This window comes from Argiope bruennichi, chromosome 5 (genome assembly GCF_947563725.1).
Source record: "Argiope bruennichi chromosome 5, qqArgBrue1.1, whole genome shotgun sequence".
NCBI classification, from domain to species: Eukaryota; Metazoa; Arthropoda; class Arachnida; order Araneae; family Araneidae; genus Argiope; species Argiope bruennichi.
Window position 1 is genome coordinate 62,230,858 of NC_079155.1, and position 18,743 is coordinate 62,249,600.

Consider the following 18,743-nt stretch of genomic DNA (forward strand, 5'->3'; position numbering starts at 1 on the left):
ATACTTTTTAATAAATACATCTTCACTGATTTCATTAATATTAAAATCATATATTTGTATCTGTACTTCTTAAATATTAAAAATGTGGATATATCTGTATTTTATTATTTTTATCGATTAATAATTTTTTTAGAAACTCTTCATTTGTTACAAAAGGAGGGAGGGAGTAGAAATCCTTTTAAAATATCGATTTGAACATAAGATTAACTTATTTTTTCAATTTTCATTATGCACTATCATAAGGATATCTAAACCACAATAATATAGTTACTCCAAAGTATTCTGTAAAAGATCATCATCATTTGTGCATCGGTAATTTAAGTCTGAAACCAAGAATGTGACACTGAATTGTTTAATCTCTTTGTAGCTGATTGAAATTAAACCATTTTGTTTGTCCCTCACATTCATTAAACAGTAATATTTTATAATTACAATCTTCATTGTTTCTCTACAATAAGTATAAAAATGTGCCAAATTTAAATACAAATGCTAGAATACTTTTATTTTGAAGATAAGAAATTTTTAATGTTAATTACATGATTAAGTTTGCAATTTGATATTACATTTAAAACGATTAATATTTCATTTCACATTTAAAATATTTAATATTTTATGAAATTAAAATTTCTGAAGTGCAAGCTACTAAAGAGACAAAGAAAATATATCAGATTTAATTGAAGAAAATTTTATAATTTAAAATAGTTGTTTTCTTTAATTGTTCTTAATGAATATTTAAGTTTCGAATTATATACTGTAATAACAATTATATTTTAAAATAACGCAGGTCATGTTTATGTATATAGGAAGAGAAAACTTGTTCCCTTAACCTTAATCTGTTTTCACCAAGTTTCTTAAACACTAACTGAAAGTATGAATTAAAAAATAAGTTTTAGCTTTTAGTTGGAACTTCAGTAAGTATCTTGCAACAAAATGTTTTTTTTTAAATTCAGAGCTTATGATGAAAATTAGAAAAATTTTATGTTTCTACTGAAAATAGTAAGACAGAAAATGTGTAACAGACGTTACTCTTCACTGAACATGAATTAGTCAAAAAAGAAATTTATGAAATTCTAAAGTAGTTTTTCTTGTTTTTCTGCCAGTGACCAAATGTGCTAGTCATACTTCTACGATTAAAACTGTTGTTGGGTCCAAGACAAAGGGTATTCATCTGTCACATTTAATAATTTTCTGTCTTCCAAATATGGGTCTGTCGATGACCTGGTGCGCCAGTCGCAATAAACAACTATATTTTGATTGCTAATCATCCTCTCAACACAAAGGATCAGAACCTATTCATTTCCTGCAGACATCCGATAGCATTCCAGAAAAAGAACTTCCCGAAACAAAATTACAGAGATTGTAACGAACCCTGAAAGATCCGTCGGAGTCACGAAAAATAATAACAATTTATCCACCGTTCGAGGCCAAAGATCATCCATCGAAACCTCTTTAAGGAAGTGGAGCAACATCGGCCAAAAGGATAAGATTGTGGGCACTGGTGAACCACTGGGACATGTTAGCCATATCCTGCTCTACCCTGAAGGAAGGCCAAGGTCAAATCTTCTCTTTCTTTCTGATTGAATATCTCAAGGTAAAGAGTGCCTGAGAAGGCGAATGTCATACCAACCACGTGCCCATTTATATCTGATGAGGGTTGACAATATCCGTAGGGAAAAAGCTACAAGTTGAATCTCTTGTTGATTAACTTTCACCATGGGTTCGATGGTTGATTTAAACTCCAGACACGTCGCAATTCTATTTTTATTCTGCACCTCCTGCTACTGAGGAATGTTTTACAGCAATACAAGATATGAAAAAAAATGTATTTCGATATTTGATGAGCGTGGCAAATAAGAGAAACAAAATGAGAGAAGTTAAGAGATTAAAGTGGCTGAGTTATTGCTGTGGACACAGAAGACGAACTTTTCACCTTTTTAATTTTCGAAGCACGCACAGCTGATGAGTGTGTTGTTCTCATAGAAATGTTGAGGGAGTGCAGCTTTGAATGCTTCCTGAAAGAAATATTTTAAAACGACTTTTTTTCTTAAGGATTATGGCTACTTCAAAGAATGCGACAAACTAGATGATAGCATGCACATGTTTTCAAATAAAAAATGAATCAGAACTTTCGAATTAAAATAATTTAGAATATGAGAAACTAATTTTCTAAGAAATAGACTCTTAATTAAACATGAAATGCTAAAAAAATGATAAATGATTTTTATCAAATATATATTTTTGATATATGAAATAACAGCACGCAAACAATACAGACAATAAATCATTGAATAGTATAGCATTTTGTTTATCTAAAATTACCTTTAACAAAAAACTCAAGAAAAACAAAGTGAGCATAACTAAAACTATATATATATTGTATATTAAAATTATATATTTATATAATGCTGAACTTGCTATTCTGCCTGTGTTCATTATTCTACATATGTAAAAGGAAAATACATATAATTTTACGTCATGCAGCTTTTGAATTCATATATTCAACCCCTTAAGAATTTTAGAATCCTCAACCTTATTTGAATGGTATCATTGTGCAGAAGTTTTGAAAAATACATTAAAATTAAAGAAATAATTCCACGTAAGTGAAACTTATGCTCCTATTATGACAAGCTAATTTTTTTTTTAAATTCAAGATAGTGCAAAAATAATGCTTTTGTAATGATACATTTTAAAGTTATGGCGAGAAAACGCAAAATCATTCTAGCCCTATTGTTTTTTCTTTAAAAGACTCAGAAGTTTTTCAATAAAACATTTAATCCTTCTACGCGCTAAAAGACGCGCGCACGCACACACACACACACACACACACACACACACACACACACACACACACACACACACACACACACACACACACACACACACACACACACACACACACACACAATTTTTTAAGCAGAGGCCGAAGAGAGAAGACACTTTCAAATTTTATACTTCACTCTTATTCTATCTCGGGGAGGCATAATTTATGTACAAGCAGGAGCGACGAGGCACATCAACACAGAACAACACAAGATCGATAAGAGGTAAAGCTAATGAAATATTTATCCCCGTGATTATATATTGCGAGATTTTTATAGGAATTTCTTTACACTTGTCGATTTAGGTAAGGGAATTATAGGAATCTTTTAAAAAGAATTCGCCTAGGTTGATAATTTTTTATCCCTTCACTCGGAATGTGGGAACTTGACGACTTCAGCAATTTTAGAACTCGTAAAAAAGGTGGAATTGGATCATGCAATAAGAGAACATTTTAGAATGAAGTTAATATGGGTTTAATTAAGTTAAAAATTAGGAATAGAAAATTAATTAAGTTTAAATTAGATTTTAAAATATCATTACATACATATACATACATACATATATATACATACATACATATATATATATATATAATGATGTTCTCTTATTTCCTGGTCCAATAAGAGAAATATATATATATATATACAGAAAATAAATTTTTCTTTGACTCCAGCTTCTAATTTCAATTATCATTTTAAATTAAAAGAATAGCATTATAAAAACATAATGGTTGCAGACATTAAGATGTAGATGCTAATGAACGAATTAATGAACCACAATTTATGATTTTCTGGTATTCCCTTGTAAGTAAAAAAAAAAAAAAAAAAAAAATAAGTATGCCTTACGGTTCAATGGAAGATGGAAACAAACCCTTTATTTGTTATTTATTTTGTCATTTCTTTTATTTTTATAAGGGATGAGTGGGAAAATTTTATTTCACACTTCTTCAACCAAAACTGAGTGCGTCGTTGTAAACGGAAATGTTACACTACACTGAGCTTTCCTTGTCAACTAGATAAAAAATCCCTCTTTAATGGGAAAAAATTTTAGTTCTTCTATTTGTTCATGTTATTTGTCAGTGAGTTCAATGAATTAATGGCTTAGGATGCTTATTTTAAAGGCGATCGGAAGACAAGGAAGAATAATTTTTTTTTGCTTATTTTTATAGCTGTAAAACATTATTTTCCTCAAAGACATACCATATGTTTAAATTATTCAAATAATTTAAGATTCAGTTACATCATTTGTATTTTAAGTTGGTGTATGTATTTGAAACTAGCAAAATAATGGAAAAAATGGCAATTTTTTAAAATTAAAAATCTGATTAAAATTTTTAAGAAATACTCTTAGAATGCACCTACGACTTAGAACGTTTCTACGTACCGAATTTGATACCTATATGTTTGGAAATCCGCATTATAGAGAATTGTCTTCATGCATTCGCAGTTTACAAATAGTATACCAGCTTACGAATATTATTATATTAATTATACTCCGTGCTGTGAAATCTTGAATATTCGAGTGGAATAACAGTAGAAAAACTTGCCTAAAAATTCGTAACTTTTTATTTCCCTGTAAAACAAGCAGTTCATGGTAGATATGAGACATAATAGCAGTCGAGCTCGACAAAATATAACTCCAAAGACTGAAATAACCTGGCATTACCACACAAGCAAAAATATCCTTCGAATCACCTCTCCTTCATGGATTACCAACTAAATAATACCAGGTGGGCTGGCTGAATGCAAATTATTTTACTAACAAAAGCAAGCACCGGTTTTTTTTTGTTTAATCACAACTGGGGGGTATTATTTTTTTCTGCTCTATAGTAGACTATTCTCTACTTAAATATGCATTGTTTATGCTGTACCGGAAACAAGATAGATCGCGAAACGTGGTTAATCTGCTAGCACAATCGCCAGGAACAAGTTCAACCTTTTGTTTCGCCATCCTCTAAAAGTAAAATAGTGAAGATAGTGTTACTTTCATGGGACACCTTCTCAGGTTCTGTTACTCCTACGGTTCCCAAAATGATGGGCAAGAAAAAAAAATATAAGTGCTGAAATTGTGAAGCTAATGTAAATTTGGTGTGCTGTCCGTTGATAAAGTTCGTGAAAAAATAATAGGCTTGACTTTGTAATCTATGAGAACGTACAGACTTTGAATAATTCTGCTTCCTTAAAGGCGAATTCCTCAGGAAATACCTGAATGAAAGACGCGTGATGTAGCGATAAAATTTATGTCACGTTTGTGCGTCAATACAAGCATACTGATATGTTCACTCATAATATTATTTAACATTTAAATTGCTGGATTTGAAGTTCAACCGGACAGTCTTTTTGTCTCGAAAGGAAATTATGCATGCATTGCATTAATTTCTAAATGCATTAAAATTTTTTTATTCCTTTGTTTAAAATAGAAATTATGAATGTTTGAGCTAAGACGCTTCGGATTTATTTATAGAGAGAGTTTTGCTCTATAGCGATGTAAGCGGCCGTTAAGATAAACAGCATTTTATTTCTGCATAAAATTATAAGAATTAATGCGAAAACTAATTATTTTTATGGAATACTAGCCGGTTATGATAAATTAATCATTCGAAGTTTTTACAGCAGTTGCATTTGCATATATTTAATAAACGAATTCTTATCATATTTAAAGACACGCTTGGCCGGTATTTATCACAATCAACCTAACAAGCCCTGTTATTAAATATATTGCAATTAAAATTTCTTCAATTTCACCCCATGGATGTTAGTAGAATTCTATCGTTCAGCATGGTTTTAGTACTCATGATATATCATTTTTTAGAATACATTCATATTATTTTTCTCATTTATAATAGAGAAATTAGATTAACATTTCTATGTCTATATTAGATATCAATTGATGTCAATTTTTTCAAAAAAAAAGAGGTTTAAGACCTGTTTTTAAAATTCAAAGAATAAATAAATAATAATGAATAACAGATCATCCATGATCGAATAGTTTCATATATTCATTTCCGTTTGATTTCTTTTATTACATATAATTCAATTCTGAACAATTTACTGTCTTAATTACGAATCTCTTCACAATTTCAAGATTTTATTAAAAAATGAGCTGACGAATCTGCACAAATTATTATAAATTGAAGAATAGATATTGAAATCTCATTTAATAGGATGTAGGTATCTTTATTAGCACGAAGCATATCAATATCATCCTAGATTTTTTGAAAATTCCATAGTGTCGCTACAAATGATAAATCAAATAAAATCTGAAAGTGATTTTATCAAATATATTTTGCTTATGCTTACATATTATATATTTTCGTTCGATACACTATATATTTAATATAATCTCACAATACGAACCCAGATCACGATATATATTTTCCCTTTATTCAAGCTATAGTCAATATTCCGGGATTCTTTAGCCTTCCTTTCTTTAAAGTTGTCTTAAAATACAAAAATATGATGTAATCATTAATTTTGATAATAACTCTATACGAGAAACAAATTTAATTTACTCAATAATTGCTTTTTTATTAATTTTTTTGAATTTGTTAAGAGATTGCGGACTTCTTGATTGGACATTCAATTATTAAAGCATCTTTGAATTACTGAATGCATTAAATTTCTTTAGTTCTATACTCAATATCAAAACACTTCGAATTTGTTTCAAATTAACTCGATTCCTTAGTATTTGAGATTCATATTTACGTTCAATTTTATCTCCTGTATTTGAATAATTTTAGATTTTACGTTCTTCCTTACATACACAAACTACTTTTTTACCATTAGTGGATTCAGATATGTATGTTGTATTTAAAAACGTACAAAGGATATCAGAATTAAGATTTGCTTTTCATCTCGTATCTTGTACTGACCTTAAAAATAAATTAAAAAGGGACCTCAGTAGTAATTGCTTGAATAGGGACCTCAGTAGTAAATGCTTGAAACTTCGTAAGATATAATTACGCTGCTACTAACGAATAACGCTCTGTTGCCCGGGTATCAATTTTTTTTCAACGACAACTAGTCACGATAGACAGAGCTTCACAGAATTGTTTACCTCCTCGCTGGTGTGTTATTTACGTCGCTTTCTCAGGTGACAGGTTCAACGTGTCTAATTGTTCATTGTTCTTTCTGTTGCTGAAAGGCGCACGTGGTTGGCTGGCCGGAATTCTTGAGCGACCATCCACTGTTCACATGCGGCACCATCCATCACAATTACGATCAATTTTCTTGGGCTCAGAAGGTTCTTAAAGCTTCTCAGAGTGGCAAGATAAGAACTGTAAATGGTTTTCATAGTGATTGATAATTCGGCAACAGAAATGTAAAGTCACACCACACGGTCATAGGTTTGCAGGCGGATGTTTAATATGATTTACATACTATGGTGTAGTAATATCTTATACGATGCGTTGCGTCGGCCTTTTTTTTCTGTTAATCTTTAAATTAATTTTTTTCTAAAAAATGGAAACAAAAAGCTGGCCATTTCTTAAGATCTTAGTACTAATTTCTCAGATTAGTGTTTTTCCAAAGATCGTACGGAAGGCCACAAAAGTTTGGTGAAAGTTCCAAGATAAATAAATTATCTATAATAACCTCTTAATCTACCAGTTGTCATAATCCACAAGCACAGTAATAGAATTAAACTAGGAGTGGTTTACAAAACTTATTTATTAACTTTGATCCGTTCCGAATGAACGGAAATGATTTGGTATTAGTTAATAAATTGAAAAATTTGGTTGTTGAGAGAATTCATAATGTTTGATATTTGGTAATTGAGTTGTTGAATATTGATTGTTCAAGTTTTCTTACATGAGGGATTTTTGTTTTCTATAGATAGAGATAATGTTAAAAAAATGATTAATCGATAAATGGCAATTAAACAGTTAAATCTGAATTTTGTTCTTGCCAAAATAGCAATATGCCTGGCCTCTTTTCCAAAAGGCATGCATAATGACTTCCCTTATTTTGGATTTACTTGGTAATATATTATAGCTTCAAATTCTTTTATTCGAGTACATAACGAAAGAAAAAATTTCCCAGTCATAGTTTTTAATCGAATTTTTCGCATCAATGTATAGTTTCATGTCATCAATGTATAGTTCAATGTCATAGTTTTTAACCGAATTTTTCGCATCAATGTATAGTTTCATGTCATCAATGTATAGTTCAATGTCATAATTTTTAACCGAATTTTTCGCATCAATGTATAATTTCATGTCATCAATGTATAGTTCAATGTCATAGTTTTTAACCGAATTTTTCGCATCAATGTATAGTTTCATGTCATCAATGTATAGTTCAATGTCATAGTTTTTAACCGAATTTTTCGCACCAATGTATAATTTCATGTCATCAATGTATAGTTCAATGTCATAGTTTTTAACCGAATTTTTCGCATCATTTCTTATCATCTATTATTAATATTTCTTATATGTATTTGACATTCACGCTTGCGGAAAGTTTTACAAAAATAAATATTATTTCAATACGCAATAATTTGCTAAGTAACTAATATATAAAGAACACACAACCATTCAACAATATCTCAATACCTCTTTCTAAACATACAAATGGAAATATAGATATATCATCATTTAATAAATAGATGGCAATCTGTGTATTCAAATAAATAACCCAAATATTTTTTTGTGATAGAACAGCCTTGTTTACAAAAATGTATTGATTAAATAACTCATTTGTTAACTCAAGAGAGGTAATTATTGTTTGAAAATCATTTAAGGCAACAGTGCATGCCTTCTTTTTTTAAATAGACGTAACCTTACAAACAAAATTAGAAGGTCTCGCAACAACCTTTTTCTATTCTTTACTTCATGGCCAAATATGAACTTGCGAATAGTTCATCTGTTTCAATTACAACATTCCTTTTGTTTTATTGGATAATTATGATATCTTTCAGTTACACATCATCTGTTACGTAATCATGTTTTACGATCACGAAGGATGTCTAAAAATAAATGTGTGAAAACCGTAATGTGCGGAACGTAGAACTCAGTGGAACAATTAATGGGGCATTGAGGCACGTTTTTTTTCTCTTCCTTTTAAGTAATTTTTTTAGAAACAATGTACCTTGCATCCTTGAGCAAGAGAAACAATTTTCGCTTCAGAAGCTTCTGAAAGAAAAAGAAATCTTCAAATTCTTGAAAATGTCTGAGCTTTTGAATATCATTTTAAAATTTTATTTAATATTTTTAAGTAACGATAAGGAAGTCTAAATAATTTTTGAATAAATAATAAATTTAAATTTAAAAATTTTAGTAGCGACGTCTTTTAATGTATGAAATTGCACAAAATATTTAATTAACTTATGTCTTTTTTTTAGAGTTTGACTTAATTTAATAATTTCAGATGTTTTCCAGAAATATTTAAATTAATTTAAACCCTTCTAAATTTTCATAGAATCATCGAATTCATGGTTGTTAAAATTTTCTTTGAGATATTTCTCAAGAATCAGCATAAAAAAATAGATAAACAAAATTTGGGATTTTGAATGTTAAGAAGAATTTATTTATTTCATTTTCTTCAAAATGTTCATGTTTGCATAAAATTGAGGCAAATTCATTAGAAATGAGAAAGAATCAATATTCAGCACAGTTTCAATCCGAATCCATTGAAACTGAGTGCCAGAAGTTTGCCAATCGAGATTCGGAAGGTTAAAAAGTTAACCAATAAAATTATTTTCCTGTCAGGAAATATTATTTATTATTATGAATAATTATTATAATTGAAAAAAAGAAACTTCTTTCTAGTATGATTCATTGTTGCTGCTTTTCACTTTGATCAGCAAATATTTCCCACAAGAAAAGTTTCTCCGAACTGGAAGAGCAACAGAGGAGAAGAAAATATGAGTATCAGAAGGAAGACCTGACCTTTACGATAGTATTGTAATTGCTAAAAATTTTGAACTCGAGATTTTGTCGTATCTTTACAATACAGACCTGTCTGAATCCGAAAAACACATTTTGGAAATTATGTTTGTCTGAAAATGAAAGCTCAAAAACACTTTGACTTAGATAGATAAAATTTGGTATATGATTTTTAACATGCAATTTGCAGATTTCCATTACATTTTAGGATTTTTTTTGTTCAGTTATTCCAATACGGCTGAACAAAATACAAAGAGTTAGATACCTAAGATATAGAATACAGAGTATAGGGTTGTATTAGATTTTGAACGAAATTCATCAAAGGGTTGAACTTCTATCAGTCTGTATTTTCTTATGCATACGAACTCGGTAATTCAAAAATATCACGACTTACTATACGAAATTTGGCACATAGTTTTAAGACCTTAAATATATTCGTGTCAAATGTAAAACTCAACAAAGATTTGAACTATTTGTCAGTCTGTGCTTTCGCATGTATGTAAACTCAAAAACGAATTGTTTTAAATAAATTAAATTTATTCTGTGATCTTACAATTAAAATTATAGTTATGTGAAACACTTTGGGTTTTAATTAATCGTAAAAAGACATCCGAAATGCATATGTGATTTTTTTTACTGTGTTGCGAAATATATAATTATTATGTGTGGGATACTGAAAATAAAAATTTGAGCACTCATGTCATTCACGATCTTTCAAAAGGTTTATAATTTTATATGAGAAGGAAGAAGGAAATAACACCTTAGTTAGAAAAAGCCCAAGAAAAATTCGAGAAAGCCAGTCCCATTGGTTTCTCTTTCCTCTGAAGATTTTGAATGAATATTTCCATAAAAATTGAAATGGTAAAAGAAACTTGGAACTTGTTAATTCAAACCATTTTAATTTGTGAGCAAGACATGCAAGTTTCAATGCATCTGAAAAAACCCGAATCTAAATTCATTAAACTTTGCGCCCAGCTTTTATAGCTAGCTTTGAAAATTGTATAACATTTCCCATTGTATTATTTTAGGTCGAGTGACATTTGTAAAGAGCACAGGTTTGAGTTATAGTGGATTTTCCTATTTCACTATTCGCAATGTTTCTCTGCATGAGTGCCAGAGGTGGTGCCGCGACGACACCGAATGTGAGGCTGCTGCCTTCGATTACTCCGTTAGACCCCTCGACGGAATGCCTGAAACCACTTGTACCTTGCAGAATGACACAACGGCTGGTAAAACCAATACTGCACCGAAGAGAGGAAAGCACACCTATTATCTCACAAAGGTTCATGTCAACTCAGGTGAGCCCATGTTCTTAATATTCTGCATAATGAGCTTTTAAGGAATTTTTATTTAACGGAAGTAGATGGTTGAAGATCCGATTGGAATAATGATTGTACACACATTAAACTTGTTATTTCCAAAGTTATTTTCGAGCCTATATTTTAATATGCCAGTTATGTCTGAAACCTTTGCATTCTATAAAATGCATTGGCATATTATAAAATGTCGAGGGTTTTTAGGCGAAATATTGAGATTAATGATTCTATTTAATGATTATGCATTCTACAGAATGATAAATGCTATTTAGACAACGTATGAAGAATGGTAATGATAACGATATTGTTTTAAAAACAAAGAGTGCACACAAAACATCAATTTCACCATCTTTACTAGAATGGCCACAGGAAGTATGAATTTTTTTACTACACTTTGTGCATGCATAAGCATCACTGATTTCCTTTAAATACACACAGTAGGTAAGGAGAAACGGAAATTGGTGAGCATGTCATCATCTTGTTTGTTTAATACAGGCCTAACATTTAGTATTCGATAGAAAGCTTAGGAAATGTTTAATCGTTTCATACATTACCGGCCAGCTTCCGGCATTTTATAACATGCCCTAGGTATTCCATAGAATGCTAGTTTTCATACATTAATAGTAAAATACCGAGTAACGTTTTAGACAAATATAGTGAATATCGTCGGTATGATAAGGATAATTGATTATTTTTATGTACAAAATAATTTTTATAAAGTTTTTAATTTAATGAAATCTGCAATCACCTCAATCTCAAAAATCGTATATTCCTTGAATTCGTTAAAGTATATTATTTAATGCAGATAATATTATGAATCCTTACCAATTTATGATCAACAATAAAAAAATTATATGCATATGTAGCGGATGTTTTTATTCCGTAACTATCCCATATTACATACATCAGTGAAAGAATTTTTACAGCTTTTTATAAAGTATTTGAAATCATTAAGCTTTGCATTAAGAAAAAATAAGTTAAAAGCTAGCAATTTTTTGGAAAATGTATTTAGAAATAAATTCATTTGAAAAGTGCGATATAAGCATGATATTTATTTTATTAAGATCATTACATTTTTAACTATAATTTTATATATTATATAATTTTATATATTTCCATTGAAAAGTTTTCAATACTCTTCGATTTATTCTAGTTTATTTATTTAAATTATCCAGATGTTGAATCTGGAGTTTAAAATTTCATTTCAGTAATAAATCCGAGATATTAAAAACTGAGAGATATTCAATTAAATTGCTAAGGTAAAAATATTAATATATATATTTTTAACATTTCAGACCATTTGTGTGATAGACTGTGGACCTTCGAATGGATACCCAACAAAATTCTGAGAGGTTTAGACAATGCCATCATTTTCACCTCTAATCGCGAATCATGTCTTGCCGCTTGTTTGTCGGAAGTGAGATTTGTCTGTCGGTCCGTGGAATTCAACAGTGTAACCCATGAGTGCCATCTAAGCGAATTCGACCGTCGGTCACCAGGAGCTAACGTTCATCTTGTCGATTCTCAAGGCGTGGATTACTTGGAGAACTTTTGCCTGCAGTGTGAGTGTTATGGATTAATTAAATTGCTTTTAAGAGTAATTTCTGTTAAATAAATTGAAATGAAAAGGTTGAAAGATTACACAAGGAAATCAGCAACTTATATATCGAAATAATATATCTATCCCTTCAAAGTATAAACTTGTTGCATGTGCAGACAATTTCATGATTATCGCAATGCTAATTGAAAATGGAGTTTCCATATACATTCCATTTCCGCTAACATATCTATTTGGTGATAGCTGCTATTGAGTTACAGGAAAAGTAAAGAACTCAGGAGAGATCAGAAATTCAAGTAACTGGTAAAATATCAAATTACATAAAAAGACGGTTTAGCTAATTTTGATTAAATTTTAATCCTCCGACAAATCGCGTTTCCCCATTTTGTACAAGGACAAGCGGTCAAAGAAATATACACATGTCATTTGCGGAAAATCGATTTCTGAATTATTTGATGACGTGGGTGTTAAAGTAATGAAATAAAAAGTTATAACTTTTGAAATAAAAAGCGAATAAAAATTTTAATCGCTTCTTTTAATAATTTAAAATTTTTCGTGCATCTACCAAGATATTATTTATACAGATAGGCATTTGCAATAAGATATTCTTATTAAATATCCTTAATATTGCTTTGTAAAATTTATTTAATTATTACCTTAACAATCAGATCTGAATGTCAATGAAGAAATAATACACATAACTTCTTGACCTTTAAGCTGGTGAAAAAGATACTTTTGCTATCGCCGCTGTCTCCTGTGAAAGGATCTAGTATCAAATCAACTAGTAAAATACAGTAACAAATTTATGATCCAATTTCAGCTCCTATCTGAAATTATCTGAGCAGCTTAAGAGACATATTTGTCTGCATTCCTAGAGCTATACAAAAGTTTGGTACTCAGTTTAGTAGTTCGAATCATGTCTTACTTGTAAGCATTATTATTATTATTATTATTATTATTATTTACTTAGACGCTGTAACATTGTGTTAGATTAATTTCCTTTTATAAAACTGCAGTACGAATATTTTAAAAAGGGCTTCGTAATTTTGAGTGTGGTCAGGTAACAAGAATGAAATATCACTGATCTTTAAATTTCAATGTCAAATCAGTGTATGGACGTTTAATCCTCCACCTAAAATTTAACGCAAACACGTTCACGCGTTCAAGGTGAATTTTTGAAAAAAAAATCGAATCTCGAAGTTTTGTTTTCAGATTACCAAAGTCTTTAAATTCATAGTAACGTGCTAGAATCTATGAGAGTACTCTAAAAGATTTAAAGACTATTTGTTAAATTTTATTTCTCTGGAAAATTCCAATATGAGAACATATCCTTTCTGTGTGATTGTTCTGTTATTCCAAAAGATGATAAAATATTGAAATTGAATTTAGTTGACTGATTGATTTTTTTTAATACCGGTGTTTAAGATGCAATCATTGCTTTCTGAAACGAATATGTTATCTCATTAATTTTCCCCCCCATTTTATAGCTTCTATGGTATGCCCTGGACCGAAACATTATAATTATCTTCAAGTAGGACTTTCACAAGCCGCTGTTACTAGTTATGTCCAATACAATTATTATCCAGACAAACAAATTGTTGTAAGTATAACGTTGATTACAATTGTTGATATCGGGATAGAATACTTTAATTTAATGTATAATAGAAATTCTTTTTATTGCTTACATAAAAAATCTAATTATTTCTATTATCGCTGAAGTTTTCAAATTGTTAAAATATTAGTAGCATTGTTCAAACGAACAAATAAATGCCGGAAGCTATGTTCTGAAAATGTGTGACATGTGCTATTAATTTTTGGGATACATTGTTGTTTTTCAGGGAATTTATTTTCATAAGTGGCATTAAAAATGTGATTGTTTTCTGCTTTCTAATTTGGTATTAATAAATTATAGCTTCTTAAGTAATGCTTTAAAAGCAATAAATAGAATTGCAGCGTTTACAAAAGCATAAAATGTTTACTTATATTTTCCCATATTTTTTATTAATGCATAAGGAACCTATTTTTCATTTTAATCTAATTTCTGAAAATGTGTGACATGTGCTATTAATTTTTGGGATACATTGTTGTTTTTCAGGGAATTTATTTTCATAAGTGGCATTAAAAATGTGATTGTTTTCTGTTTTCTAATTTGGTATTAATAAATTAAAGCTTCTTAAGTAATGCTTTAAAAGCAATAAATAGAATTGCAGCGTTTACAAAAGCATAAAATGTTTACTTATATTTTTCCATATTTTTTATTAATACATAAGGAACCTATTTTTCATTTTAATTTAATTTTTAAAACTATTTATGTCTCCCTAGATCATTGAATACTTCGAAATGCAATTTTAACTTCCTTCTTAATTATAATTTTAAAAATTTGTGCAAAATAGCTTTTAAAATGTTGTTCCTTCTTTTATTTATTCATAATGTAAAATAAAACTAATTAACAAAATAATTCTAACCAAGTTTTCTGTAAAGTAGGCATTTTTAAGACTTAAATATAAACTAAAATAATAATTTGAAAAAAATCGAGTATTGAATAAATAAAACCAAAACATTACGCTTCCATGTAATTGTTTACACTCGACCAAGTAAACAGAATGGTTTATTTTGTTAAGGTTCATAAGAATAAATAGCATTATTTCCATGGCTTCAGAATGGTAGCATTTTTCTGTGTCTCTAATTCCACACCTCTTATTTCCAAGTAAGAATTTTTATTTAGGATAGTGAGAAGTTTTTGAAAAATATTTTTATTTCACGAATAGAGCTGTTGAATGTTTTACCTGGGAGAAAGAAAGACTAGTGAACCATTTCTGCTGTTGTTATGAGAGAATATTTTCCATAAAACAAACGAAAGAACGAAAAGTTAGAAAAAGTCGAAGAAAAATAATAATTCTCTAAAAAAAATATTTTAAAGACTTTTAATCGATTTGATTTCAATGTATTGGTAATCTAAAAGGTTTGTTTAAATATATTTTGAAGAAAGCATTGTTACAATTTTAAAATAATGATAATTTTATTAATACTTTTTATACATTCCATAAAAATACTATGCGATCATAAATTAAAATGGTTTAAATTTTAACTATTTATTAGAGCCATATTGCGAAAAGTGTCATTTTTTTTTATCATTGTGACCGAAGGATATATGTTGGTTATCAGATAACATCTATTGGACAACTCTAGATATATTGATTGTTGCAGACATGATCAATATTTTTCTTCACTCATTTATTTTATGAAGTTTTCTAAATTGTTGAAAAGATTACTTGCAATTTTTGGCTTTATGATTAAAAACAAAAGATAGATTTTTTGGCAAAAATTTCTTTTTGTTTTATTTTGATTATTATAAAATATGAAAAAAATATCAATAATGTTATAGAAATCATTTATAAATTTTATTTTTATAAACTTTTCTATGCGCGTTTAACCTAACGTGGTTGATGTCTGTAAACACGCATCTTAATAGAGTTTTTTTTATCAATAAATCTATTAATAAATTTATTCATATTCGTACAATTGTTAGTGAATTTAAGGAAAAAGAGTTTCAAAAGGATTTGTAATAGTGGATAATGAATTCAAGAGTAAAAAATTGAAAATAATTTGAAATAAAAAAAAATTGCGATGAAGACATTTATAAAAAAGTGTTTTTAAAAACTGCTTTTATTAAATTTTGTTTTAGGTTAACAGCCGTCAAGATTGTCTCCACCAATGTTCTATCGAGGAGAGCTTCGTTTGCCGGTCCGTTCTTTTCAAGCCCGATACCCGACCCGGAAAAGCCCTGTGCGTTCTCTACCATCTGGACCATACAGCGTTTCCGGGAGGTGCGGACGACTTGACCACTGCCAGTCCACAACCGGTCATCGGGGGAGAAAGGTCACGGTTTTATTTGGAGACTGTGTGCGGAGCAGGTGGGTGGAAGTCTGCCCTAACCTGTATTTTGTGTTTACTTTATAAAACAGTTCGTAGGGAGCATTCGTAGGCTCTCTGTTTTTAATTTTTTCTTCACAGCATCAGTTTGATACATATATATTTAATGATACAAGGAAGCGAGCTGGGGTTTTTTAAAAAGGGGTTGCATGTTTACATAAAATTGTGTTCATTCTTGAGTGTTTTCCGAAATTCTCCTTTTTTAATACTTTTTTTTTACTCAACAAAGAATTTTTATTAAAGCATGTCTTATCATCCCCCCCCCTTCATATTATCGATCGATTCTTTAAATATTATTTCTTTATCCTTATCTATTCAAAAGTAGATTTTTCTGAGGTTGATTTATTGGTAAATTTTGTTGATCGTATACACTCAAAAAATAATCAGCAGAATTTTTTGATTTGATTTTTTTTTGAAAATTACGCAGATGAGCTGCACAAACTGTTATTACATTTATTAATTTTCTTTCTAAAATTTGCGCCTTCTGTAAAACCTTTTAAAAGAATTTTTTTTACAACAAAACCTTCTAATGATTTTTGTTAAAATTTTACTCACACAACTTATCGTATTCTTTCTTATCAGCCTTAATTTTAAAAAAGTGGACTAATCAAAATTGTCTAATATCTCCATAAAGGAAAAGAAAATTTTAAATTTTTTGGAGCTAAAAGGAAAAATATTGCTCTAATTTATTTCTATATTAAATTGTTTAAACGTTGCATTGTTTTCTTTAGTGTTAACAATAGTATTCTTTGGTAAACAAGGAAAAATATTTGAATATGGTCTGAGTCATTTAAATACTATATAACTTCAATTTTTCACTAGGTCCATCTGATGGTTTGTTCAACCAAGTTCCTGAAATGCTTCACGACACCCCGACTACACCCAAAACAGCTGCTGTCATGGAAGATGAAAGCGATCCCTCGTGTGATGCATATGGTGTTTGCTATGACGGTATGCATTTTTTTTTCTCATCTTCTTTGAAATGATAATCAAAATACAAGTCGTGACCTTTTCCACGGATCTTATTGATAATTGCAATACAGCAGCTGCTTTCTGCCTATATGCCATTTTTGTTTTTCAGATCTGTCTTACATCCCTGATATTAAATTGTAGTACACTTGCTTAGTGATTCAATCAAAGTACAGTATTAAATTATTATGTAATTATCCTCAAAAATCAAACCCCCTAAGCAGTTGCTGACGTTTTCTATTTAATTATTCGATCTTGCTTCATAATGAAGAGATTTATCTAAACGATTTTAATATCAGTTTGAAAGAAAAAGATGAAAAAAAAATGAATCTGGTGATTGAAAGTATACCTTGCAATAGAAATGTCATTAATTTCGATTGGCATGTTAAGGTAATTTTTAATTATATAATCCCATCTGATATATTATTCTATCATTCTACTTTTCTCTTAGTGAAAATCCGGTGCAGCGACACGAAGATCGTCGTTTTCGTGGAGACCTCGAGGCCTTTTCACGGCAGAGTGTATGCTCTAGGCAGAAGCGAGACCTGCAACGCCCACATCCACAACAGCCAGAACTTCCAACTGGAGCTCTCACTCACTGGACAGGACTGCAATACTCAATCACTCGTAATTGCCTCTCTCTCTCTTACTCTCTGATTTAATCGCATAAATTTCATTGTTCGAAAATGACATTCATTTTTCTTTATCTGAAGGACTTTTCAACGATAAAATGGCACTCTCGATGATCGTAATCAAACATTTCTAAAGCGTTCTCAATAATCATTTATTATCTGATACATGTCTTTGTGTCGTGAAACCTATCTTTTTTTCTTTCAAATAATTCTATGATATCTCAATCTGGTAAGTGTAAGACAGTTTTTATAAGCTATTTCTTATCCACTTGTCAATTTATTGGAGATTATCATCTGTGGGTTAAAGAAGTAGGCAATTGATTCAGAAGTGATTTTACAAGCGAATCTTTTCTTTAAATAATTCTGTTATTGAATAATGATTAATACTTTTCGAATTAATAATATCAAATTAATTTGAAAACCTCTAAGTCTTTATTACTTCTAATGCTTTCCTCTTGGGAAACTACATCAATAAGACGTCCCAATTTATTAATTCGCAGAAAGTCAAACAAATTTAATGTAAATTGTCGCAAGATTGTAAATGCCGCATGATTTCTGGAATAATAGCTGTCTAGAAAATACGCAATATTTATACTTTGGTGTCGAATTATCTTACGTTTTTGTCATATTTA

General features: G+C 29.7%; 1 protein-coding gene across 1 annotated transcript in view; it reads left to right on the forward strand.

The window, feature by feature from the left end:
- LOC129968879 (uncharacterized) overlaps nt 1–18,743 on the forward strand; it is a 71,648-nt gene that overhangs the window by 41,655 nt on the left and 11,250 nt on the right. Inside the window, exons 3-8 of the mRNA XM_056083193.1 lie at nt 10,732–11,001; nt 12,315–12,581; nt 14,065–14,177; nt 16,263–16,491; nt 17,333–17,461; nt 17,931–18,106. Of these exons, the coding sequence (XP_055939168.1) occupies nt 10,732–11,001; nt 12,315–12,581; nt 14,065–14,177; nt 16,263–16,491; nt 17,333–17,461; nt 17,931–18,106 (1,184 nt within the window). The remainder of the gene's footprint in view (nt 1–10,731; nt 11,002–12,314; nt 12,582–14,064; nt 14,178–16,262; nt 16,492–17,332; nt 17,462–17,930; nt 18,107–18,743) is intronic.